Genomic DNA, 25,285 nt, shown 5'->3' with positions numbered 1-25,285 from the left:
AAGGACCCAACTGATCGCCTCATAGAGGGGCTTGCCCGCTCAGTGTATGAGGCAGCAGGGTCGGCTCTGGCCCCCTCCTTTGCGGCTACCTGGGTGGCTAAGGCCATGGTTTCATGGGCAGACACTCTGCATAGGGCCCTCCAAGACAGGGATCTGCCCGCGGAAATCTTGGAGGTGACAAATCAGATATCAGGAGCGAGTGATTATCTCGTCGGCACCGCTCTGGATGTGGCCGAGTGTTCTGCTGTGGCAGCAGCAAATGCGATCGCCGTAAGGCGAGCATTATGGCTGAGATTATGGAAAGCGGATTCTATCTCTAAAAAATCCATGACCTCATTGCCTTTTCAAGGCAATCGGTTGTTCGGTGAAAAGCTTGATAAACTTATCTCAGAAGCCACAGGGGGGAAGAGTAGTTTTCTACCGCAGCAGAAGAGTTGGCCGGCATTCAGGCAGACGCAGAGGCGTTTTCGGCCCTTTCGTAGCTCCTGGAGGTGGACTTCGGCCAGGGCGTCCACCTCCGCAAATGATGGTCAGATTAGGGAAAGGCAAGTTTCTTACAGGGCCAATCCGCTGGGTAGAGGCCGAGGCCGTTTGCCCAGAGCGAGGGGGGCCAGATCACAAAAGCCTCCAGCAAAATGACTCGAGGCACTTCGTACCTACGGACGACAGAGTGGGCGGACGCCTACTAAGGTTCAGCCACGTTTGGGTCGCAGTGGCACGCGACGCTTGGGTGGCAGAACTGATATCGTCCGGGTACAAGATAGAGTTTGTCGGACTCCCGCCACGGCGTTTCTTCCGTTCCCGGCTCTCCGGAACAGAATCGCAGGCGGAAGGTCTGTTGCAGGCTATAATGACGCTACAGCGCAACGGGGTCATTGTCCCAGTGCCGAAAAGCGAAGAGACGCAAGGTTTTTACTCCAACCTGTTTTCAGTCCCCAAAAAGGACGGGACAGTAAGGCCAGTACTGGATTTAAAGATCCTGAACAAATTTATCAGGGTCAGGCGATTCCGGATGGAATCCCTCCGTTCGGTCATTTCAGCCATGGATCCAGGGGAATTCCTGGCCTCGATCGATGTGCAGGATGCATATCTCCACATCCCGATTTTTCCTCCACACCAGAGGTTCCTGCGTTTTGCGATCGGAGGGCGACATTTCCAATTTGTTGCTCTGCCCTTCGGTCTGGCCACTGCCCCCAGAGTCTTTACAAAGATAATGGCGGTGGTTATGGCCATCCTGCATGCTCGGGGCATAACGGTACTACCCTACCTGGACGACCTTTTGGTAAAGGGGCCGTCGTTTCAGGCGTGCCAGGAGAATGTCGGTATCACTCTGGATACCCTGGCCCGCCTAGGTTGGCTGATCAATCGGAACAAGTCGTCCTTGGTTCCGGCTCAGAGAATCGTATTTCTAGGCATGGCTTTCGACACCTCCCAGGGGCTGGTGATCCTCCCTCAGGACAAGGCGCAAAGGATCAAACAGGGGGTACGGAACCTTCTTCAGCCGGGCTCCAGATCCATCCGGTACGGCATGAGTGTGTTGGGCAGAATGGTGGCGGCGATGGAGGCAATCCCGTTTGCCCAGTTCCATCTCCGTCCGCTTCAACATGCGCTCTTGTCAGCATGGGACCGAAGGCTGCTTTCCCTCAATCATCGGTGCAGTTTGTCTCCACCGGTCCGACGGTCACTCCAGTGGTGGACTCGCGACTCGTCTCTGGTTCAGGGGAAACCCTTTCCCCCGGAACAGTGGTTGGTGGTGACGACCGATGCAAGCCTGCAGGGTTGGGGAGCAGTTTTCCAGAGTCACACAGCCCAGGGGCGGTGGTCCTTTCGGGAGGTAATTCTCCCGATCAACATTCTGGAGATACGGGCAATACGATTGGCCCTGCAACATTTTCAGCGTTGGCTGACAAACCGGCCGGTGCGCGTTCAGTCGGACAATGCTACAGCGGTAGCGTATGTGAACCATCAGGGGGGCACGCGCAGCCAGGCAGCCATGCGCGAGGTCGGGCTGGTACTGCGTTGGGCCGAGAAAAACCACGTGGTAATTTCAGCGGTGCACATTCCGGGAATCGAAAACTGGGCGGCGGATTTTCTCAGCCGACAGGGGGTCGCGGCAGGGGAGTGGTCCCTGCACCCCGAGGTTTTTCAACAGATCTGCCAACGGTGGGGGACACCAGACGTGGACCTTATGGCATCCAGAGAGAACGCCAAGATTCAAAGGTTCGTCGCTCGATCCCTCGACCCGCAGGCAATCGCAGCAGACGCTCTGGTGCTTCCGTGGAGCCAGTTTCGGCTCCCGTACTTGTTCCCCCCGCTACCTCTGCTTCCAAGAGTCATCAGAAAGATAAGGAGAGAGAAGGTTCCAGCAATTCTGCTGGCCCCAGACTGGCCTCGGCGGGCCTGGTATGCAGATCTGGTTCAACTAGTGGTGGACGTACCCTGGCGTCTCCCAGATCGGCCGGACTTACTGTCCCAGGGGCCGATCTGCCATCCGAACTTAGGGGCCCTGTGTTTGACGGCGTGGCCATTGAATCTTGGCTGTTAACACAGGCAGGATTCAGGCGCGATGTGGTGGCCACGATGGTGAGTGCCCGAAAGCCTTCCTCGGCGAAGGTATATCATCGGACTTGGGAAGTGTTTTTCCGTTGGTGTAGGGATCGCGGAGTGGCTCCTCTGGTTTTTTCGATCCCCAACGTACTGGCTTTTCTGCAGGCAGAGCTGGACGCGGGATTGGCTCCGAGTTCGCTCAGAACGCAAGTCTCGGCCCTGTCGGTGCTTTTCCAACGAAAGGTCGCTTCGGTCTGGCAGGTTAGGACGTTTATGCAAGGGGTCGCACATTTAGTACCCCCCTATAAGGCACCGATGGAATCATGGGACCTGAACTTAGTGCTCAGGGCCCTTCAGGAGCCTCCCTTCGAACCGTTACAAGAAGTCTCCTTACCTTACCTGTCCAGGAAGGTCGTTTTTCTGGTAGCGATAACATCTATTAGGCGGGTTTCGGAACTGGCGGCTTTATCTTGTAAACCGCCGTTCCTGACTTTTTATAAGGATAAAGTAGTTTTAAGGCCAGCTCCCCCCTTCTTGCCGAAGGTTGTCTCTGCATTCCATATCAACGAAGACATTGTCTTACCCTCGTTTTGCCCGGCACCGGTGCATAGGGTAGAAAAGGCATTGCACACCCTGGATCTGGTAAGAGCCCTTAGGAGGTATGTGACAAGGACAGCGCCATTCCGCCAGACAGACTCTCTATTCGTGATTCCAGAAGGGCGGCGGAAGAGACTCGCTGCGTCCAGAGCGACTTTGGCCAGATGGGTTCGTCTGACAGTCCAAGAATCATATCAAATCAGTAGCACGCCGGTTCCGGCAGGGATCAGGGCACACTCGGCTCGAGCAGTGGGTGCCTCATGGGCACTGCGACACCAGGCTTCAGCGGAACAGGTGTGCAAAGCAGCTACCTGGTCCAGTTTGCATACGTTTGTCAAACATTATAACGTACATATCCAGGCATCCTCGGATGCAAGCCTGGGAAGAAAGATTCTCCAGGCAGCAGTTGCGCACCTCTAATCAGGGGCGCAAAATAGCATGGATTGGGTGAGCTAAGATCCCGCCCAGGGACTGCTTTAGAACGTCCCACAGTCTCTGTGTCCCCCAATGAGACGAAGGAGAAACATGGATTTTTGTGAGTACTCACCGTAAAATCCTTTTCTCCGAGACGCTCATTGGGGGACACAGCACCCACCCTATTAGCCAGTTGGCATCTGTTTATTTTGAATTATACAAATCCTTATGTAAGGATCAGGGTGGTCCCTTTTTCAGACGTATAATTTCTTGCCTGAGTTTAAGGCGCGTTCTCCTACTGCTTATGCACTAAACTGAGTTACGCCCGGTCTGGGGGCGAGGGTGTATGCGGCGGAGGAGGAGCTAACTCTTTTTTTGTATACTTAGTGTCAGCCTCCAGACGGCAGAAGCACACACCCACAGTCTCTGTGTCCCCCAATGAGCGTCTCGGAGAAAAGGATTTTACGGTGAGTACTCACAAAAATCCATGTTTTTCCCTAACTAAGGGGGTGATAACGGGGGGTTTGATTTACTATTTATGGCGGTTTTTATGTTTGGCAGCTGTCACACGTTAAAAGACGCTTTTTATTGTAAAAATAGTTTTTGCATCACCACATATTGAGAGCTATAATTTTTCCGTATTTTGACCCACCGAGTCATGTGAGGTCTTATTTTTTGCGGGACGAGTTGACGTTTTTATTGGTACCATTTTCAGGCATGTGACTTTTTTGATCGCTTTTTATTCGGATTTGTGGGACGCAGAATGAACAAAAACCAGCGTTTCATGAATTTATTTTGGGGGGGTGCGTTTACACCGTTCCGTGTGCGGTAAAATTGATAAAGCGGTTTTATTCTTCGGGTCGGTACGGTTACAGCGATACCTCATTTGTCGTTTTTTTTTGTTTTGGCGCTTTTATGCAATGAAAAGAATTTTATATAAAAAAATTTTGCATCGCTTTATGCTGCGAGCTATAACTTTTTTATTTTTTCGCTGATGACGCTGTGTGGCGGCTCGTTTTTTGCAGGACAAGATGACGTTTTCAGCGGTACCATGGATATTTATATGCGTCTTTTTGATCGTGCATTATTGCACTTTTTGTTCGGCGGTATGATAATAAATCATTATTTTTTGCTTTGTTTTTATTTTTTAAGGGGTTTGCTAATGGGACAGTTTTATAGGGCCGGTTGGTACGGACGCGGCGATACCAAATGTGTACTTTTATTGTTTTGGGTTTTTGGTTTTTTTTTGTTTATTTCCAAAAAACGAATTTTAGGGAATATTTTATTTTGAATTTATTTAGCGATTATTTTTTTTTTATTTTTTTTTTTTTTAAATTTATTTAATTATTATTATTATTACATTGTCCCAGGTGGGACATCACTGTCCTGTGACAGATCGCAGATCAGCGATCTGTCACAGGCACTGCACAAGGCTTCCTCCTTGCATGCGCTTTGCAGGCACTGAGGAAGCCGGCTCCGTGCAGGCCCCCGAAGGTCCCCGTCGCCATCTTGGATCCAGGGACCTGCAGGGAAGGATACCCCCACAGCAGCGCTGCTGTGGGGGGCTCAGGGAAGCACGGAGGGAGTCCCCTCCCTGCCGATGCTTCCGTTTAACCCCCGATACACCGTGATTGTGTTTGATCGCGGTGTGCAAGGGGTTAACGTGTCGGGGGCGGTCTGTGACCGCCCCTGACACATTGTGCCGGGTGTCAGCTGTGATAATCAGCTGACACCCGGCCGCGATAAGCGGCGCTCTCCACTGATCGCTATGACGTACTATCCCGACCCTGGGAATTAAGTCCAGGGTCACATGGACGGGATAGTACATCTGATGGCAGAAAGGGGTTAATATTTTCATTGGAAATATGACGGCGAGATTGCGGAACAAATACAATATCTGTGGGAGAATGAGCATTTTCACTGAGGCTATCCTGCCCAGCCGTGATGGGTTCGTGTCTCTCCCGGCGTGTCAGTCTGGATTTTCTTCCGACTCCTAATTCAGTGATAACATGTTACCTGCTGTGTTGGCCGAATACCCAAAGGCTCAGTATTGTCATTTCCCCATTTAAAAGGGTATTTATTCTCAAAGGGTGCGTTATGGAAGGGGTTAGCGTTAACACCTGGCATTTAGACGTGTTCAGCTTATAGTATGGTATTGTAGTGTATGACTCGATTATTTGCATTGCTGCCGGTACTGACTCTGTAGGATTGGTTATCGCTTGGATGATGTCGTCCACAAATAAACCTATTTTGTGTTCTGTTTTATTCACCTGAATTCCTGATATCGTCGAGTGTGATCTAATTTTCTCCGCCAGAGGCTCAATCGCCAAAGCAAATATAAGGGGTGGTAACGGACACCCCTGTCTCGTCCCATTGGTGATGGTAAACCTGTCCGACATCATTCCAGAGACAGAAAGTGACGCTGATGGGTGAGAATATAGCAGAGTGATTGCTTTAACAATGTCACCCGCGAATCCGAACCTGGTTAGGACCTCCAACAGGTATCCCCAATGCACCCGATCGAACGCCTTCTCTGCCCCTGTCATTGGACGTCCGGTCCCCCCGCTACATGAATGAGGTCAATCATTCGTCTGGTGCCGTCCAATGTCTGTCTGTGCACCAGGGAAGGGATCACACCGGAGACTCTGCTCGCTAGGACTTTGGAGTACAGCTTGAGGTCAGTATTTAGAAGGGATATTGGCCTGATATTATTTGGGTGGTCGGGTGTTCTGCTTGGGGAGGGGGACTATAGTCGCCTGTAACATTTCATCTCGTATTTTGCCCGTTTCGAATATATTTTGGAAGACTAATAGGTGTGGGGACAAGATTTGGTTGAATAAATTCAAGTATTCATTACTTATACCATCCATTTTGCGATGTATTCGCAATTTCCTTAGGGTTGTGTATTTTGTCCTTTTGATAGGCTTGCTATTTTTGCTTTGTTAATCTCACTTTGATCTTATTGGCTAGTATTTTGCTTGCTTTATTTCCCTGCCAATAATATTTCGCTTTATTTCTCCTCAAATTATGCTCCTATTTAGACTGGAGTAGCTGATGTCGTTCGTATCTTGCCTTCTGTAGTTTCCCGTATACCGTGGGTGAGGGACTCTGTTTATGGGTGTCCTCCAGCGTTGCTATGTTTTTCTTTAGCTATTTGTCGCATTCTTAGTTTTTTGTGTTGCGCTGCTATCTGTATTAGCCGCCCTCTTACATAGGCCTGGTGGGCGCACCACACTGTGGTCGGGGGCATGTCGGGGGTACTATTGATATGAAAATATTCCTGGAGGAAGTCGTTTAGTTGGGATTTGATATTATCTGAGGATATTAGAAAGTTATTAATTCTCCTCGGGGAATATGTTACATTATTATACGTCTCTTTAATTTGTCATGTTACAGGGACGCGGTGCGACCAGGTTATGTTCCCAATTTTGGCTGACTGTATATTCTGCAGGAGCCATTTATCCACTACCATTAGACCTATTCTGGAGTATGCTTTATGTGGGTGGGAGTATTACGTATAATCCCGCTCAGAGGCGTGGAGGGCCCTCCACGTGTCGTACACTTCTTCTGACATAACACATTGGGACAACGCGTGGGACTGGGACTTTTTCTTTGAACACCAGGATTTGTCTATATTGGGGATCGGAGCGATGTTGAAAGCTCCACAGATTAGCAGGGATCCTTGTTTTATTTTGGATAATTTGGTTATAAGGCCTTTAATAAAAGTGGTTTGACCTGAATTGGGTGCGTATATGGATGCGATAGTATACACCTTATTACTGATATTCCATATCTGCCCTCCTCATCCAGAATGCTGTCAACAAGCAGGAATGATAGCAATCGCTTCACCTCTCCTCTTTTTCGCCGCATATGACACACAGATATGGGGGTCGTTTTTATGTTGTAATCTATGTGTATCCTCACGATTTAGATGGGTTTCTTGGACACATAGTATGTCCGCTCTGAGTTCCTGGGCTTCCTTCCATAATAACGACCTTTTGAGAGGGCTATTTAGACTTTTCGCCTTAATACTAGAAATTTGAAATACCATCAATTACAATAGTAAAAAAAATCTATAAAGTCACCAAATACAGGATAATAAGGGAAACAAAGGGGTTAAAGGTATCAACAACAAGTGCAACTTGTACAACTCAGTGTCTGGTTCTACGTGAACCAACTGGATATTCATTCCTATCCAGTATTATGGGGGGGTGAGAAGAGAATAAAGTTTTCTTTTTTTTCTAATGTCCCTTTAACCTGCCAGCAAAGCAAAAAAATAGCAGTATGGTGTCCCGGCACAGGCACATAAGGGATTGCTATAGTCGCAGAATACTTGCATGGGGATCAGGTCCATTCTTTGCTCAGGGTCGGGGGGGGGGGGGGAGTCGCTTCTTTAGTGGGGAGCCGGTGTCTTCATCCACCGACATCAGGGACCACTCCTGGAGCAGGGTCATGGCCTCTGTGGGGGACTCCGTTTTTCGTCACGATGAGCTTTACCGGACATCCCCACTTGTAGCCGATATTGTTGTCCTGCAGAATCTTGGTTGCTGCTGAGAATTCCCACCTCCTGTTCAGGGGGGGTCCGTGAATACTAGGATGTTCCGGGATCTTTCTGGAAGTTCTTGCTTTGTTGTCGCTGCCTCCTTGAAGTGGTAGGAGTGCGGCCTGGCTATCCCGTCTCGTGGTGCGGAGCTGGGAGTAGACTTTGGCTTGTGGATCCGGTGCGCCCTGTCGATCAGCAGGGCTCTCTGTTCTGCCCGACGGCACTAGGGTTGTAAAATAGTCCGTTAGAAACTCCTTTAGTGCATCCGCTGTCACACTCTCAGGGATTCCTCTGAAACGTAGGTTATTGCGCCTGGATCGGTCTTCTAAGTCTGCAAGCTTCAGTTTTAAGGCCGTGATTTCTTCGTCCGCTTCATTATGCGCGTTCACTAGATGGTTCTGTGCCATAGTATATTGTGCCACCGATCTACGTGGATGAGATGTGTCTGAGGGATGTGATCACGAAGCTCTATAGAAACAATGGCGGATAGCGTTACTCGCCAGCCGGTGCTCCCAATCCCTATCAGCGGCGCGTGGTGGTCCGGGAGGATGATGCAGTGATGAATTCAGCAGGCTTTATTTACAGTACCTTGATGAGATGTCAAGGAAGATGAAGGAATGGAGATGAGATAGGAGCGAGGACTGTAGGTAGAGCTGTTATAGAAGCACCAGATTAGAGATGATAGGAGCTCCAGGTTGGAGGTAACAAGAGAATCCTTTGTCCAGCTCTGCAGCGCATGTGTGTTACAAGATGGCCCGGAGTACAAGAACAGGAAACAGAACAAAAAAGATAGGAGGAGCTATAGACAGAGAGGTATTATGGGAAAGTACCATAACAAAATATTACAGTGTAATACAACAATGGCCAGTAGATGGCAGCAAAATATAACAAATACAATAGATGATAAACTAAGTATATACCATTACATAAATGTCCATGTATGGCTGAAAATCTATCAGAATAAACTGAAACAGCGCCATATTCTTCCAGCTTCCCCTCTGTGTGTGTGTGAGGTTCGCCAATCTGCGTCATTTCTTTATGTAGCGCAGTGAAAGCCGTTGTGACGTCAGGGTGGATGGCTTGTTTCAGGTCTCCCAGCAGGGATCTGAGTGTGGCTACAGTGACTGGGGCAGAATTGGAGTCTTTAATAGGAGAGTTTGAGGGGCTGGTCAGGGCTGTGCTTTGTAGCTGTAGATCTTCAGGCTCTGGACCTCCAGCACTTCTAGCAGGGGAGAGGAGCAGGGACTGCAGCGCCGGTGAGTAGGACTGTGTGTGGTCAGAGCGCTTGCAGCTTTGTTGGGAGTATGGGGCTGATGGTGTGTTTCAGTGTGCAGCTCTCAGCTTTGCCGCACACTGCTCCTGCTCCTCCTGCTGCCGGCGGCCGCGTGTTGAGAGCTTCGGCCGCCATCTTGGATCCCGCCGCTTCAGACCGGGACACTGCCTGGTGCCTGCTCCTTCCTTCTCCCTCGTGTCATTTCTCCTGCGCTCCGTTCTCCCGTACCACCGCTACACTTATTTCCCGATCTGAACCCCCTCCGGTCACTCCACTGCGCTTTGAGCAGCTCCACATCCGGTCACCCCCCCGGCTATGGATTCTTCAGCGCATACTCTAATAGAAAAGGTACAGTGCTTACAATAAAAGGATATAAAAATATGGAAATAAGCAGTGACATACAAATATGAAAATCAGTTGTAAAATAAAAGGGAGAAAACTTACAGAAATGTCTAAACTTTGCAGTCTGGCATTCTGCTCCCTGAGGGGGGAGGAATATAGAATGGCTCACACCAGCTTGGCTGTCCCTCAGTCTGTTAACAGCTTTCTGTGTGTAAAAGCCTAATTTATAGATTCAACCTGGAGATCAGATTTCTAGACCAGCCTCTAATGTTAATCTAATTCTTGGTTTGTGACTAGATCATGGCGACTCTGCCAATGAATACATTATTTTTCTCTGAACGCTGTTTGTATAACTTTTCTTTCTCATAGTAAATAGTGTCAGGCTGCAATTTGGCGTCTCACTGCAGAGGCACTAGAAGGTGTGAAATGTTTCCACTTTGTGTGTTCTCAGGAAAGCCCCCTGGGGTTGAGACCAGGAGGACTGTCTTTTTCTCAGGATAACATAGGTCATGATCTTTGTGAAGAGCTGCGGCCTAGAACAGATGCTAAGTTACTGCTAGTCATACATCCATACAAATACATATTTCACTACCCTATGTCTTGTGTTGGCGCACTCTGAGCACTGCCTGTCCTGATAATGTGTTCCCTCTATTTCTCCTTCGCAGGTCTGAACCCCGGCCAGACGTCGCTGTTCGGAAATAATCAGCCAAAACTTGGCGCCCTCGGGACAGGCACTTTTGGTACCACTGGGTTTAATGCGGCCAACACCGGCCTGGGATTCGCTGGTGCTCAGGCTCCTGTCGGTGAGTTTCTGTTGCTTGTACTATTGCTGAGGAGAATGGTACAGCGCTGCCTTAAATGTATGGGGCCGGTGCCTGCTTTATTCTGGGCTGTATGTGCGGGGCCGGTGCCTGCTTTACTTTGGGCTGTATCTGCAGGGCCGGTGCCTGCTTTATTCTGGGCTTTATGTGCAGGGCCGGTGCCTGCTTTATTCTGGGCTGTATGTGCAGGGCCGGTGCCTGATTTATTCTGGGCCGTGTGCGGGGCCGGTGCCTGCTTTATTCTGGGCTGTATGTGCAGGGCCGGTGCCCGCTTTATTCTGGGCCGTGTGCGGGGCCGGTGCCTGCTTTATTCTGGGCTTTGTGCGGGGCCGGTGCCTGCTTTATTCTGGGCTTTGTGCGGGGCCGGTGCCTGCTTTATTCTGGGCTTTGTGCGGGGCCGGTGCCTGCTTTATTCTGGGCTTTGTGCGGAGCCGGTGCCTGCTTTATTCTGGGCTGTATGTGCGGGGCCGGTGCCTGATTTATTCTGGGCTGTATGTGCAGGGCCGGTGCCTGCTTTATTCTGGGCTGTATGTGCAGGGCCGGTGCCTGCTTTATTCTGGGCTGTATGTGCAGGGCCGGTGCCTGCTTTATTCTGGGCTTTGTGCGGGGCCGGTGCCTGCTTTATTCTGGGCTGTATGTGCGGGGCCGGTGCCTGCTTTATTCTGGGCTGTATGTGCGGGGCCGGTGCCTGCTTTATTCTGGGCTGTATGTGCGGGGCCGGTGCCTGCTTTATTCTGGGCTGTATGTGCAGGGCCGGTGCCTGCTTTATTCTGGGCTGTATGTGCAGGGCCGGTGCCTGCTTTATTCTGGGCTGTATGTGCAGGGCCGGTGCCTGCTTTATTCTGGGCTGTATGTGCAGGGCCGGTGCCTGCTTTATTCTGGGCTGTATGTGCAGGGCCGGTGCCTGCTTTATTTTGGGCCGTGTGTGCGGGGCTTTGTGCCCGCTGCATTCTGAGCAGTGTGTGCGGGGCCTGTGCCCGCCGTCCTCGGGGCGGTGTGTGCGGGGGGGGGGGCTGTGCCTGCCGTCCTCGGGGCGGTGTGTGCGGGGCCTGTGCCCGCAGTCCTTGGGGCGGTGTGTGCGGGGCCTGTGCCTGCCGTCCTCGGGGCGGTGTGTGCGGGGCCTGTGCCCGCAGTCCTCGGGGCGGTGTGTGCGGGGCCTGTGCCCGCAGTCCTTGGGGCGGGAGTGTGCGGGGCCTGTGCCCGCAGTCCTTGGGGCGGGAGTGTGCGGGGCCTGTGCCCGCAGTCCTTGGGGCGGGAGTGTGCGGGGCCTGTGCCCGCAGTCCTTGGGGCGGGAGTGTGCGGGGCCTGTGCCCGCAGTCCTTGGGGCGGGAGTGTGCGGGGCCTGTGCCCGCAGTCCTTGGGGCGGGAGTGTGCGGGGCCTGTGCCCGCAGTCCTTGGGGCGGGAGTGTGCGGGGGCCTGTGCCCGCCGACCTCGGGGCGGGAGTGTGCCTTCGGGGGGTGGTTACTTCTCACACTGTCTCTTCAGCTCTCAGTGACTCCGGGGCCTCGGCCGCCCAGCAGCTCATCCTCCAGCAGCAGCTCACCGCTTTGGCCTATTCTCCGTACGGGGATTCGCCCCTTTTCCGGAATCCTATTTCAGACCCAAAGAAGAAGGAGGAGGTGAGTGACCGGAGTAATTCAGCATGACGGACACATGCGGACTGTGGTGCGGTGTCTGTCATATCGCCTCTTCTGTCTTATTAGCGTCTGAAGCCCACCAATCCCGCTGCACAGAAAGCTCTGACCACTCCATCTCACTACAAGCTCACCCCTCGCCCTGCCACCAAAGTGCGCCCCAAGGCGCTGCAGACGGCCGGCACCGCAAAGGCACAACTGTTCGATGGGCTTGACGATGACGAGCCTTCTCTCTTTAATGGAGCCTTCATGCCCAGGTAGGTGTACGGAGTGGGAGCAGAACGCTGGAATCCCACCCATCCTGACAACAAATGGTCACAGCAGGGAGACCCCAATGTGCAGGCAACTGCAACCCATCTAACTCGCTAAATCATTCTCTGGGCATAATGGAGGGTCTCATCTTAAAGGGATTGTCCAGGATTGTAAAACATGGCAGCTTTCTTTGAGAAGCCACCACCTTGAACCGTGGTCAGACAGCAGTGTTTATGAAGGAAAGCTGCCATGATTTTCCCATTCTGGATGACCCCTTTTACAGTGGTTGAGCTGCCTGCAATAAGTGATGCTGTGCCCTTATAAGATGGGAATTCACCTAAACGTGTCGTATTTGCTGAATCTTTCCCAGGCGTAAGATTGGTGCATTGCACATCACACCGCCGCCACATGTAGAGTTGCAACCTGGCAGCGGCATCCATGCTTGATTATTTAGCCCCCATGAAGTAATTCCAGATTCCGGCTTGTGAGGGTGAACATTAAGTATCATGTACTTTATTTTCTGTGTCTCAGGAAAAGTATAAAGAAGTTGGTGTTAAAGAACCTGAACATCAGCAATCTCACCTCACCGTCACGTGCCGAGCAGGACGAGGTGCCGTCTCCAGCCAGATATCCGGAGAATGAGGGGTGAGTGTTGTGCCCGCGCGGCTGTGGTGCAGATCCGTCCCGTCAGTTCACTGTCAGGATTGTGTATAACGAAAGCTTGTGATTACAGAGCCAACGAGAAGAGCAGCTCCGAGGTGGACGGCGAGCACGACGAGGAAGTATCTGCCTATTACCCCTCTCCTCCATCTAAACCGCTGCCTCCGAGTCGCGAGAAGAAGCGTGTGAACACTATGGACGACACCATAGTAGCGCTGAACATGCGCAGCGCTCTGAGGAACAGTCTGGACGGCAGCGCGGAGGAGAGCTCGCTCACCGAGGAGGAGGTCCACCATGATGTACTGCCACACCCAGCTGGTGAGTGACCACTCAGTGGTAGTGGACGCTACGGCATTGCCCGGGTCTGGATGCTTTATCTCCAATACTAATCTCCCCCAGGCATTGTGCTGACCAGAGAAGGTTACTACACCATTCCCCCCATGGATGAACTGGCCAAGATGGTGGATGAAGATGGAAAGTGTATCGTGGACGGCTTCACTATTGGCCGTAGAGGTGAGTGGTGTTCAGTAATAGGCTAGGAATGTGATGCTGAAAGGAGCGTCACCATCATGTGTCTTGGGCATGGTGGTGTTTATCACTCCTCCAGATTATAGAAAGGTCTGTGCTGATCAGTGACGGCCGCACCGTCCTCTCCTCAATGGCTCCTCCAGATTATAGAAAGGTCTGTGCTGATCAATGACGGCCGCACCATCCTCTCCTGAATCGCTCCTCCAGATTATAGAAAGGTCTGTGCTGATCAGTGATGGCCACACCGTCCTCTCCTCAATGGCTCCTCCAGATTATAGAAAGGTCTGTGCTTATCAGTGATGGCCGCACCGTCCTCTCCTCAATGGCTCCTCCAGATTATAGTAAGGTCTGTGCTGATCAGTGACGGCCGCACCGTCCTCTCCTCAATGGCTCCTCCAGATTATAGAAAGGTCTGTGCTGATCAATGACGGCCGCACCGTCCTCTCCTGAATCGCTCCTCCAGATTATAGAAAGGTCTGTGCTGATCAGTGAAGGCCGCACCGTCCTCTCCTGAATCGCTCCTCCAGATTATAGAAAGGTCTGTGCTGATCAGTGAAGGCCGCACCATCCTCTCCTCAGTGGCTCATCCAGATTATAGAAAGGTCTGTGCTGATCAGTGAAGGCCGCACCATCCTCTCCTCAGTGGCTCCTCCAGATTATAGAAAGGTCTGTGCTGATCAGTGACGGCTGCACCGTCCTCTCCTGAATCGCTCCTCCAGATTCTAGAAAGGTCTGTGCTGATCAGTGATGGCCGCACCGTCCTCTCCTCAATGGCTCCTCCAGATTATAGAAAGGTCTGTGCTGATCAGTGACGGCCGCACTGTCCTCTCAATAGATCCTCCAGATTATAGAAAGGTCTGTGCTGATCAATGACGGCCACACCGTCCTCTCCTCAATGGCTCCTCCAGATTATAGAAAGGTCTGTGCTGATCAGTGACGGCTGCACCGTCCTCTCCTCAATAGATCCTTCAGATTATAGAAAAGTCTGTGCTGATCAGTGACGGCCACACCGTCATCTCCTCAATATATCCTCCAGATTATAGGAAGGTCTGTGCTGATCAGTGATGGCTGCACCGTCCTCTCCTCAATAGACCCTCCAGATTATAGAAAGGTCTGTGCTGATCAGTGACGGCCGCACCGTCCTCTCCTCAATGGCTCCTCCAGATTATAGAAAGGTTTGTGCTGATCAGTGACGGCTGCACCGTCCTCTCCTCAATAGATCCTTCAGATTATAGAAAGGTCTGTGCTGATCAGTGACGGCCACACCGTCATCTCCTCAATATATCCTCCAGATTATAGAAAGGTCTGTGCTGATCAGTGACGGCCGCACCGTCCTCTCCTCAATGGCTCCTCCAGATTATAGAAAGGTCTGTGCTGATCAGTGACGGCCGCACCGTCCTCTCCTCAATGGCTCCTCCAGATTATAGAAAGGTCTGTGCTGATCAGTGACGGCCGCACCGTCCTCTCCTCAATATATCCTCCAGATTATAGAAAGGTCTGTGCTGATCAGTGATGGCCGCCCCGTCATCTCCTGAATCGCTCCTCCAGATTATAGGAAGGTGTGTGCTGATCAGTGACGGAGCTGCACCCTACCACTCCCCCGCTGGAGGGATCAGTGGCTTTGGTCATACTCCGTGCCGCCCCGATGCTTTTCCCTTGTAGCGGGCTGCTGATGTCCATACGTCTGTCTCTCGTCTCCCGCAGGCTACGGATCCATTTATTTTGAAGGCCAGGTCGACCTCCTCAACATCAACCTGGACGATATAGTCCATATCCGAAATAAGGAGGTGATCGTGTATACAGACGACGGAAACAAGCCGCCTGTGGGTAAAGGGCTGAACAGGTACGACCTCTTCATGGCATCAGTGTAAGGGGTCAATTAGGAGGCAGCGATTCACCGGCCATAGAGAATGTCGTCCCTGGCAGGAAAAGCTGAAACCGGCAGTATACGTCACATCGGGAGAAGAGCTCAGCCCCCCACACACTGCGTGTTATACAGCCACCTCAGGAGCGCAGCCCCCCACACACTGCGTGTTATACAGCCACCTCAGGAGCGCAGCCCCCCACACACTGCGTGTTATACAGCCACCCCAGGAGCGCAGCCCCCCGCACACTGCGTGTTATACAGCCGGCTCAGGAGCGCAGCCCCCCACACACTGCATGTTATACAGCCACCTCAGGAGCGCAGCCCCCCACACACTGCGTGTTATACAGCCGGCTCAGGAGTGCAGGGCCCCATAGAGGGCGAGGGCCGGGAATGATGGCAGTATGCGAACTGGACTGTTCACAGTAATGGTCAGATAGAAGTCTTGGTTTACATTTTGTGCCCTTCATGTACCCTCTTTTCTGATCCAGGCCCGCAGAGGTGACCCTGAATGAGGTGTGGCCAATGGATAAGACCACCCGCATGCTGATAAAGAGCCCTGAACGGCTGGAGGAGATGAACTACAAGAACAAGCTGGAAGCCGCCTCCCGAAAACAAGGAGCCCAGTTTAAGGAATATCGTCCAGAGACCGGGTCCTGGGTGTTCAAGGTGTGATGGTAGATTAGAAATTGCAGCGTTGAGGCTGGACCGCGGCAGGGGGAGTCTGCGGGAGCGAGGTTGGACCATGGGGGGGTTTGTAGGAGCGAGGCTGGACCGTGGGGGGGGGGGGAGGGTTGTAGGAGCGAGGCTGGACCGTGGGGGGGGAGGGTTGTAGGAGCGAGGCTGGACCGTGGGGGGGGTTTTAGGAGCGAGGCTGGACCGTGGGGGGGGGGTTGTAGGAGCGAGGCTGGACCGTGGGGGGGGGGGGGTTGTAGGAGCGAGGCTGGACCGTGGGGGGGGGGGGGTTGTAGGAGCGAGGCTGGACCGTGGGGGGGGGGGGGGGTTGTAGGAGCGAGGCTGGACCGTGGGGGGGGGGGGTTGTAGGAGCGAGGCTGGACCGTGGGGGGGGGGGGGGTTGTAGTGGCGAGGCTGGACCGTGGGGGGGGGGGGTTGTAGGAGCGAGGCTGGACCGTGGGGGGGGGGGGTTGTAGGAGCGAGGCTGGACCGTGGGGGGGGGGGGTTGTAGGAGCGAGGCTGGACCGTGGGGGGGGGGGGTTGTAGGAGCGAGGCTGGACCGTGGGGGGGGGGTTGTAGGAGCGAGGCTGGACCGTGGGGGGGGGGGGTTGTAGGAGCGAGGCTGGACCGTGGGGGGGGTTGTAGGAGCAAGGCTGGGCTGGGGGGGCCTGCAGGCAAGAGTGAGAGCCTGGGCCACCATGGTCTGCGGCCCAATGTGCGCCGCCTCCTGGGATACAGACGGGGTACAGTGATCAGATTTCGGTGCACCTCGCTCCTGTCTGCTTCTCGCTGTCTCTTCAGCTCCTGTCTCCATCATATTCTGTAGTGATTGCTTTGTGCAGGTGTCAGACAGCAGGCAGATACCGGTGCTGAGCAGCTCAGTTGCCGCTTCTGCCCGTATGGGTCAGCTCTATGACTGCCGTCCGGTGTGACGAGCTGGGTCTGTGAGGTTGATGCCAGTTTCCTCCTTGTTTCCCGCAGGTGAAGCATTTCTCCAAGTATGGACTGCAAGACTCCGATGATGAAGAGGAGAACGCCGCCTCCACCGCCGAATCTAAGAAGATGAAAGTAGCTGCCCTGCCCCCTCCTGGACAGCAGCCGCCCCCGCAGCAGGCTGTGCTCAGTGGGATCCCTGCCCCTCCACCTCAGGTAGAGAGGGGCTGACGCCAACATCCTGCCCTCCCTAATTAAACTCCACAGTACGAGTATAATCCGAGCCGCCTGATGTCTCACGTCTGTCACATGTCTCTTATCAATGATTTATAGCCGCAGCACTGATTGTAGGCGCCGGAGACGCTGCTTCTAATTCCATCCTCTCACGTTAGTAATGTCTAATTACATCTAATGCACTTGGCTCACACTGCGAGAGACAATCAGGCTCTGGTACATATAGTCTGCAGGCCGGCCACGGGAAAATGGCGGCCGGGTGGTGGTGGAGGGGATGGGTGGGTCGGTGGTGGCGGAGGGACGGGGAAGGCCGTCGGGCTGATGATGGTAGAGGAGTTGGGAGGGCTGGCGGACTGATGATGGCGAATGTGAGGGACGGCTGATGGTGACCCCTCTGCCTTGTCCATTACTTTACATTAAGGGGGCCGTGTATACGGCACCGGAATTAGTAACGCGGCCATAATCGTCTTGCCTTACAGAAGAGCGGCTGTACCCATCTACTTTCATCGGGATGTATAGTGGGGGATAGATGTGTTCCCTGTGACCCTAATAACTGACAGGTAGAATCCCCCCCATATTTATCTTCGTCTTGACGTGAGACCCGCAGCACTGCAGTCACAGTCCTTCCAGTCGCGCCCCATGTGGAGGCTGTTGGTGTGGATGGTGCTCTTTCCTCCTCCTCTATATTCTGTAATGTTTCAGCCTTTGTTGGGGGTTTATATCTGGAGGGGGGGGGGGGGGACGTACTTTTCCCAGCAATGTGATATCTGTAGGATGGCTTGTAATAAGAATACTGTGATGTCATAAACTGCTGTCAGGACATTGTCACCGCAGACGACAGCATTCACTTATCCCACAGATATTGGTTAGTGACTAGATCACGTGGTGTGTCCTGAGTGGTCCTACATCCGTGGCCGCTGAGTATGGTGGTGTGTGTTGGGCGGTCCTACGTCAGTGGCCGCTGAATGCGGTGGTGTGTCCTGGAAGTCCTACGTCCGTGGCCGCTGAATGTGGTGGTGTCCTGAGCGGTCCTACGTCTGTGGCCGCTGAATGCGGTGGTGTGTCCTGAGCGGTCCTACGTCTGTGGCCGCTGAATGCGGTGGTGTGTCCTGGCAGTCCTACGTCCGTGGCCACTGAGTGCGGTGGTGTGTCCTGAGCGGTCCTACGTCCGTGGCCACTGAGTGCAGTGGTGTGTCCTGAGCGGTCCTACGTCCGTGGCCGCTGAGTGCGGTGGTGTGTCCTGAGCGGTCCTACGTCCGTGGCCGCTGAGTGCGGTGGTGTGTCCTGAGCGGTTCTACGTCTGTGGCAGCTGATTGCGGTGGTTTGTCCTGGCAGTCCTACGTCCGTGGCCGCTGAGTGCGGTGGTGTGTCCTGAGCTGTCCTACGTCCGTGGCCGCTGAGTGCGGTGGTGTGTCCTGAGCGGTTCTACGTCCGTGGCCGCTGAATGCGGTGGTGTGTCCTGAGCTGTCCTACGTCCGTGGCCGCTGAGTGCGGTGGTTTGTCCTGGTAGTCCTACGTCCATGGCCGCTGAATGCGGTGGTGTGTCCTGAGCTGTCCTACGTCCGTGGCCGCTGAGTGCGGTGGTGTGTCCTGGCAGTCCTACGTCCGTGGCCGCTGAGTGCGGTGGTGTGTCCTGGCAGTCCTACGTCCATGGCCGCTGAATGCGGTGGTGTGTCCTGAGCTGTCCTACGTCCGTGGCCGCTGAGTGCGGTGGTTTGTCCTGGTAGTCCTACGTCCATGGCCGCTGAGTGCGGCGGTGTGTCCTGAGCGGTTCTACGTCCGTGGCCGCTGAGAGCAGTGGTGTGTCCTGGCTGTCCTACGTCCGTGGCCGCTGAGTGCGGTGGTGTGTCCTGGCAGTCCTACGTCCGTGGCCGCTGAGTGCGGTGGTGTGTCCTGAGCGGTTCTACGTCCGTGGCCGCTGAATGCGGTGGTGTGTCCTGAGCTGTCCTACGTCCATGGCCGCTGAATGCAGTGGTGTGTCCTGAGCGGTCCTATGTCCGTGGCCGCTGAATGCAATGGTGTGTCCTGAGCGGTCCTATGTCCGTGGCAGCTGATTGCGGTGGTGTGTCCTGGCGGTTCTACGTCCGTGGCAGCTGATTGCGGTGGTGTGTCCTGGCAGTCCTACGTCCGTGGCCGCTGAGTGGGGTGGTGTGTCCTGAGCGGTTCTACGTCTGTGGCAGCTGATTGCGGTGGTGTGTCCTGAGCGGTTCTGCGTCCCTGGCCGCTGAGTGCGGTGGTGTGTCCTGGCAGTCCTACGTCCCTGGCCGCTGAGTGCGGTGGTGTGTCCTGGCAGTCCTACGTCCGTGGCCGCTGAGTGCGGTGGTGTGTCCTGAGCGGTTCTATGTCTGTGGCCGCTGAGTGCGGTGGTGTGTGTTGGGCGGTCCTATGTCCGTGGCCGCTGAATGCGGTGGTGTCTTGAGCGGTCCTATGTCCGTGGCCGCTGAATGCAGTGGTGTGTCCTGAGCGGTCCTATGTCCGTGGCCGCTGAATGCAGTGGTGTGTCCTGAGCGGTCCTATGTCCGTGGCCGCTGAATGCAGTGGTGTGTCCTGAGCGGTCCTATGTCCGTGGCCGCTGAATGCAGTGGTGTGTCCTGAGCGGTCCTATGTCCGTGGCCGCTGAATGCAGTGATGTGTCCTGAGCGGTTCTACGTCTGTGGCCGCTGAGTGCGGTGGTGTGTGTTGGGCGGTCCTATGTCCGTGGCCGCTGAATGCGGTGGTGTCTTGAGCGGTCCTGTGTCCGTGGCCGCTGAATGCAGTGGTGTGTCCTGAGCGGTTCTACGTCCGTGGCCGCTGAGTGCGGTGGTGTGTCCTGGCAGTCCTACGTCCGTGGCCGCTGAGTGCGGTGGTGTGTCCTGGCAGTCCTACGTCCGTGGCCGCTGAGTGCGGTGGTGTGTCCTGAGCGGTTCTACGTCTGTGGCAGCTGATTGCGGTGGTGTCCTGGCAGTCCTACGTCCATGGCCGCTGAATGCGGTGGTGTGTCCTGAGCTGTCCTACGTCCGTGGCCGCTGAGTGCGGTGGTGTGTCCTGGCAGTCCTACGTCCGTGGCCGCTGAGTGGGGTGGTGTGTCCTGAGCGGTTCTACGTCTGTGGCAGCTGATTGCGGTGGTGTGTCCTGAGCGGTCCTACGTCCGTGGCCGCTGAGTGCGGTGGTGTGTCCTGAGCGGTCCTACGTCCGTGGCCGCTGAGTGCGGTGGTGTGTCCTGGCGGTCCTACGTCCGTGGCCGCTGAGTGCGGTGGTGTGTCCTGGCAGTCCTACGTCCGTGGCCGCTGAGTGCGGTGGTGTGTCCTGGCAGTCCTACGTCCGTGGCCGCTGAGTGCGGTGGTGTGTCCTGAGCGGTTCTACGCCCGTGGCCGCTGAATGCGGTGGTGTGTCCTGAGCTGTCCTACGTCCGTGGCCGCTGAGTGCCGTGGTTTGTCCTGGTAGTCCTACGTCCATGGCCGCTGAATGCGGTGGTGTGTCCTGAGCTGTCCTACGTCCGTGGCCGCTGAGAGCGGTGGTGTGTCCTGGCAGTCCTACGTCCGTGGCCGCTGAGTGCGGTGGTGTGTCCTGAGCGGTTCTACGTCCCTGGCCGCTGAGTGCGGTGGTGTGTCCTGGCAGTCCTACGTCCGTGGCCGCTGAGTGCGGTGGTGTATCCTGAGCGGTTCTACGTTTTTTGGCCGCTGAGTGCGGTGGTGTGTGTTGGGCGGTCCTATGTCCGTGGCCGCTGAATGCGGTGGTGTCTTGAGCGGTCCTGTGTCCGTGGCCGCTGAATGCAGTGGTGTGTCCTGAGCGGTCCTATGTCCGTGGCCGCTGAATGCAGTGGTGTGTCCTGAGCGGTCCTATGTCCGTGGCCGCTGAATGCAGTGGTGTGTCCTGAGCGGTCCTACGTCCGTGGCCGCTGAATGGAGTGATGTGTCCTGAGCGGTTCTACGTCCGTGGCAGCTGTGTGCGGTGGTGTGTCCTGGCAGTCCTACGTCCGTGGCCGCTGAGTGCGGTGGTGTGTCCTGAGCGGTTCTACATCTGTGGCCGCTGAGTGCGGTGGTGTGTGTTGGGCGGTCCTATGTCCGTGGCCGCTGAATGCGGTGGTGTCTTGAGCGGTCCTATGTCCGTGGCCGCTGAATGCAGTGGTGTGTCCTGAGCGGTCCGTGGCCGCTGAATGCAGTGGTGTGTCCTGAGCGGTCCGTGGCCGCTGAATGCACTGGTGTGTCCTGAGCGGTCCTACGTCCGTGGCCGCTGAGTGCGGTGGTGTGTCCTGAGCGGTCCTACGTCCGTGGCCGCTGAGTGCAGTGGTGTGTCCTGAGCGGTCCTACGTCTGTGGCTGCTGAGTGCAGTGGTGTGTGTTGGGCGGTCCTACGTCCGTGGCCGCTGAGTGTGGTGGTATGTCCTGAGCGGTCCTACGTCCGTGACCGCTGAGTGCGGTGGTGTGTCCTGAGCGGTTCTACGTCCGTGGCCGCTGAGTGCGTTGGTGTGTCCTGAGCGGTCCTACGTCCGTGGCCGCTGAGTGCGGTGGTGTGTCATGAGCGGTCCTACGTCCGTGGCCGCTGAGTGCGGTGGTGTGTCCTGAGCGGTTCTACGTCCGTGGCCGCTGAGTGCGGTGGTGTGTCCTGGCAGTCCTACGTCCATGGCCGCTGAATGCGGTGGTGTGTCCTGAGCTGTCCTACGTCCGTGGCCGCTGAGTGCGGTGGTTTGTCCTGGTAGTCCTACGTCCATGGCCGCTGAGTGCGGCGGTGTGTCCTGAGCGGTTCTACGTCCGTGGCCGCTGAGAGCGGTGGTGTGTCCTGGCAGTCCTACGTCCGTGGCCGCTGAGTGCGGTGGTTTGTCCTGGTAGTCCTACGTCCCTGGCCGCTGAGTGCGGTGGTGTGTCCTGGCAGTCCTACGTCCCTGGCCGCTGAGTGCGGTGGTGTGTCCTGGCAGTCCTACGTCCGTGGCCGCTGAGTGCGGTGGTGTGTCCTGAGCGGTTCTACGTCTGTGGCCGCTGAGTGCGGTGGTGTGTGTTGGGCGGTCCTATGTCCGTGGCCGCTGAATGCGGTGGTGTCTTGAGCGGTCCTATGTCCGTGGCCGCTGAATGCAGTGGTGTGTCCTGAGCGGTCCTATGTCCGTGGCCGCTGAATGCAGTGGTGTGTCCTGAGCGGTCCTATGTCCGTGGCCGCTGAATGCAGTGATATGTCCTGAGCGGTTCTACGTCCGTGGCCGCTGGGTGCGGTGGTGTGTCCTGGCAGTCCTACGTCCGTGGCCGCTGAGTGCGGTGGTGTGTCCTGGCAGTCCTACGTCCGTGGCCGCTGAGTGCGGTGGTGTGTCCTGAGCGGTTCTACGTCTGTGGCCGCTGAGTGCGGTGGTGTGTGTTGGGCGGTCCTATGTCCGTGGCCGCTGAATGCGGTGGTGTCTTGAGCGGTCCTATGTTCGTGGCCGCTGAATGCAGTGGTGTGTCCTGAGCGGTCCTATGTCCGTGGCCGCTGAATGCAGTGGTGTGTCCTGAGCGGTCCTATGTCCGTGGCCGCTGAATGCAGTGGTGTGTCCTGAGCGGTCCTATGTCCGTGGCCGCTGAATGCAGTGATATGTCCTGAGCGGTTCTACGTCCGTGGCCGCTGAGTGCGGTGGTGTGTCCTGAGCGGTCCTACGTCCGTGGCCGCTGAGTGCGGTGGTGTCCTGAGCGGTCCTACGTCCGTGGCCGCTGAGTGCGGTGGTGTGTCCTGAGCGGTCCTACGTCTGGCTGCTGAGTGCAGTGGTGTGTGTTGGGCGGTCCTACGTCTGTGGCCGCTGAGTGTGGTGGTATGTCCTGAGCGGTCCTACGTCCGTGACCGCTGAGTGCGGTGGTGTGTCCTGAGCGGTTCTACGTCTGTGGCTGCTGAGTGCGGTGGTGTGTCCTGAGCGGTCCTACGTCCGTGGCTGCTGAGTGCGGTGGTGTGTCCTGAGTGGTCCTACGTCCGTGGCTGCTGAGTGCGGTGGTGTCCTGAGCGGTCCTACGTCCGTGGCTGCTGAGTGCGGTGGTGTCCTGAGCGGTTCTACGTCTGTGGCTGCTGAGTGCAGTGGTGTGTCCTGAGCGGTCCTACGTCCGTGGCTGCTGAGTGCGGTGGTGTGTCCTGAGCGGTCCTACGTCCGTGGCTGCTGAGTGCGGTGGTGTCCTGAGCGGTCCTACGTCTGTGGCCGCTGAGTGCGGTGGTGTGTCCTGAGCGGTTCTACGTCTGTGGCCGCTGAGTGCGGTGGTGTGTCCTGACTGGTTCTACGTCCATGGCGGCTTAGCGCAGTCACGCTGACCTGGGTTGTCTTCTCCTTTAGTGCCTCATATATGCATGTTGTGAACATGCCGCTGGCGTGGCTGCTGTCTTTAGAAATTGCAGCTCTGTCCTGAGGCGGCCTGTGAATGGCTGCCATGCTTTTTGTTGGGTTGAATGACATTGCACCTGTGGCCACGGCATCTGCCCAATGGAAATATCACTCCATGCCGCTGATACAATGCAGCATGACGGGTGAGCGCGGTCACATCGCAACCTGCAAGGTACCGTCCAAAATCCAGCTGGTTTTGGCTTTTTGCAGTTGCGGGTGCCAGTAGCTATGTGACAGTGTGCACCTGCCATCGGTGATGTGGGAGGGGGACAGTTGTGGGTAGTGATGAGGACAATGTGGGGGATTTGGGCTACACCTGAGTCACATGTCTTGTATGGTATTGGTAGCCATCGTGGTGGGGGTGCGGGAGAACACCAGGCTGAGCAGCCCGGACGCGGCCCTTGGGTGACGCCACCATTAGTTGTGCGTCAGAGCGTGCCCGTACAGTCGTGTTAGTGCTCAGACGGTACTCTTCTGAGATGCCGCCCAGAGGTCGCCATTTCTCCCGACTTTCTCTTATTCATGGTGAATACAATGTTAAAACGTAGCAAAGAAGCTCGAGTGGTTTTGTAAACCGTGTATATTTCATACTTCACACTGCCGCTCGGATATGAGACCAGGCCTGGGCCCCCAGACGGAGGCGCACAGGAGGTGCAGAGACAGTCTCTGCTGCAGTATGAAGACCAGAAGCCATCTTATCGCTTTGCTGAGCCGATGATGTGGTGTGACCGGCCGCACCACAGGAATGACCGCCTGTAATTGTTCGGTCGACATTAAATATTTCAATAGACGAAACAAAAAAGGACGAATTCTCCCGAACCTGAAATCCGCTCTGCACCCAGCAGCGCAGGATCAGTGCCGCAGGATCAGTGCCACATCACCCCGTAAACCTGAAGACCAGAACTGCGGGGGGCCGCGGTGAATGCCGCTAGAGCTGGACCCTTTGTGAGGGGTTACTGTGCGGCTGGCTCGCAGGTGCTGATCCTCAGCCTGCAGCTGCTCATCTGGTGTGGACATGATGGGAGTTGTAGTCCTGCTATGCTGCAGACAGGTTCGTTACTTTCAGTGTCTGGAAGCGGCAGAAACCTGCAGAGCACTCCCATCACCCAGTGCTGCCCGGCCACCAGAAGAGGAATCTCGCTCTGTGCTGAAAACCTCGAGCTGCTGCAGAACCTCTTGTTTGAATGTCCCTTCTATGGGCTGCAGCTGGTAGGAGGCCATTGACCGCAGTGTCCCAGGCGATGGGTCCGTCCTCACTCGGCTGTCGGTCACGGACCATTACTGCGCTCCTCTCCAGTCTTTGTGGGGTCCATCATGTGCGCAGTGACACAAGGCCGCTGGGTCCGATGGCTAATAAAGGGGCTCCACTACTAGCGTCCATGTGCGGCCGGGTACATGACTCCACTACTAGTGTCCATGTGTGGCCCCAGCAACACGTGACGAGTCCACGGCCTGAGCTCTGGGATCCGTCATCGGCCCAAGCAAATGCCCGACGTCTGAGCAAATGAAATCCGGTCTGCCCCCTGAGCCGGCCCTCCTCATACAGGCCGCTCTGACACACTGTGACGAGTCCTGCAGCTGTGTCATCTGGGCGAGTGCTCAGGACGGGTTCTGATTCACTTACCGCAAGAAGAGATCTGACCTCGCAACAGAAAGTTTCAGAA

The 25,285-nt window shown here is 55.3% G+C and overlaps 1 protein-coding gene across 2 annotated transcripts in view; it reads left to right on the top strand.

Annotated features, from left to right (window-relative positions):
* Positions 1-25,285, top strand: part of NUP98 (nucleoporin 98 and 96 precursor) — a 62,074-nt gene that overhangs the window by 26,281 nt on the left and 10,508 nt on the right. For both annotated transcript variants that reach the window (XM_073558846.1, XM_073558845.1), the window contains 9 exons: positions 10,382-10,519; positions 12,024-12,157; positions 12,242-12,429; positions 12,956-13,069; positions 13,158-13,402; positions 13,484-13,597; positions 15,317-15,455; positions 15,968-16,145; positions 17,133-17,300. In XM_073558846.1, the coding sequence (XP_073414947.1) occupies positions 10,382-10,519; positions 12,024-12,157; positions 12,242-12,429; positions 12,956-13,069; positions 13,158-13,402; positions 13,484-13,597; positions 15,317-15,455; positions 15,968-16,145; positions 17,133-17,300 (1,418 nt within the window). The remainder of the gene's footprint in view (positions 1-10,381; positions 10,520-12,023; positions 12,158-12,241; positions 12,430-12,955; positions 13,070-13,157; positions 13,403-13,483; positions 13,598-15,316; positions 15,456-15,967; positions 16,146-17,132; positions 17,301-25,285) is intronic.

The sequence above is a fragment of the Dendrobates tinctorius genome, unplaced genomic scaffold, assembly GCF_039654945.1.
Source record: "Dendrobates tinctorius isolate UK_male_01 unplaced genomic scaffold, ASM3965494v1 ptg000259l, whole genome shotgun sequence".
In the NCBI taxonomy this organism is placed as follows: domain Eukaryota; kingdom Metazoa; phylum Chordata; class Amphibia; order Anura; family Dendrobatidae; genus Dendrobates; species Dendrobates tinctorius.
Note: the sequence above shows the minus strand (reverse complement) of the source record. Positions and strands in the feature narration are given on the sequence as shown.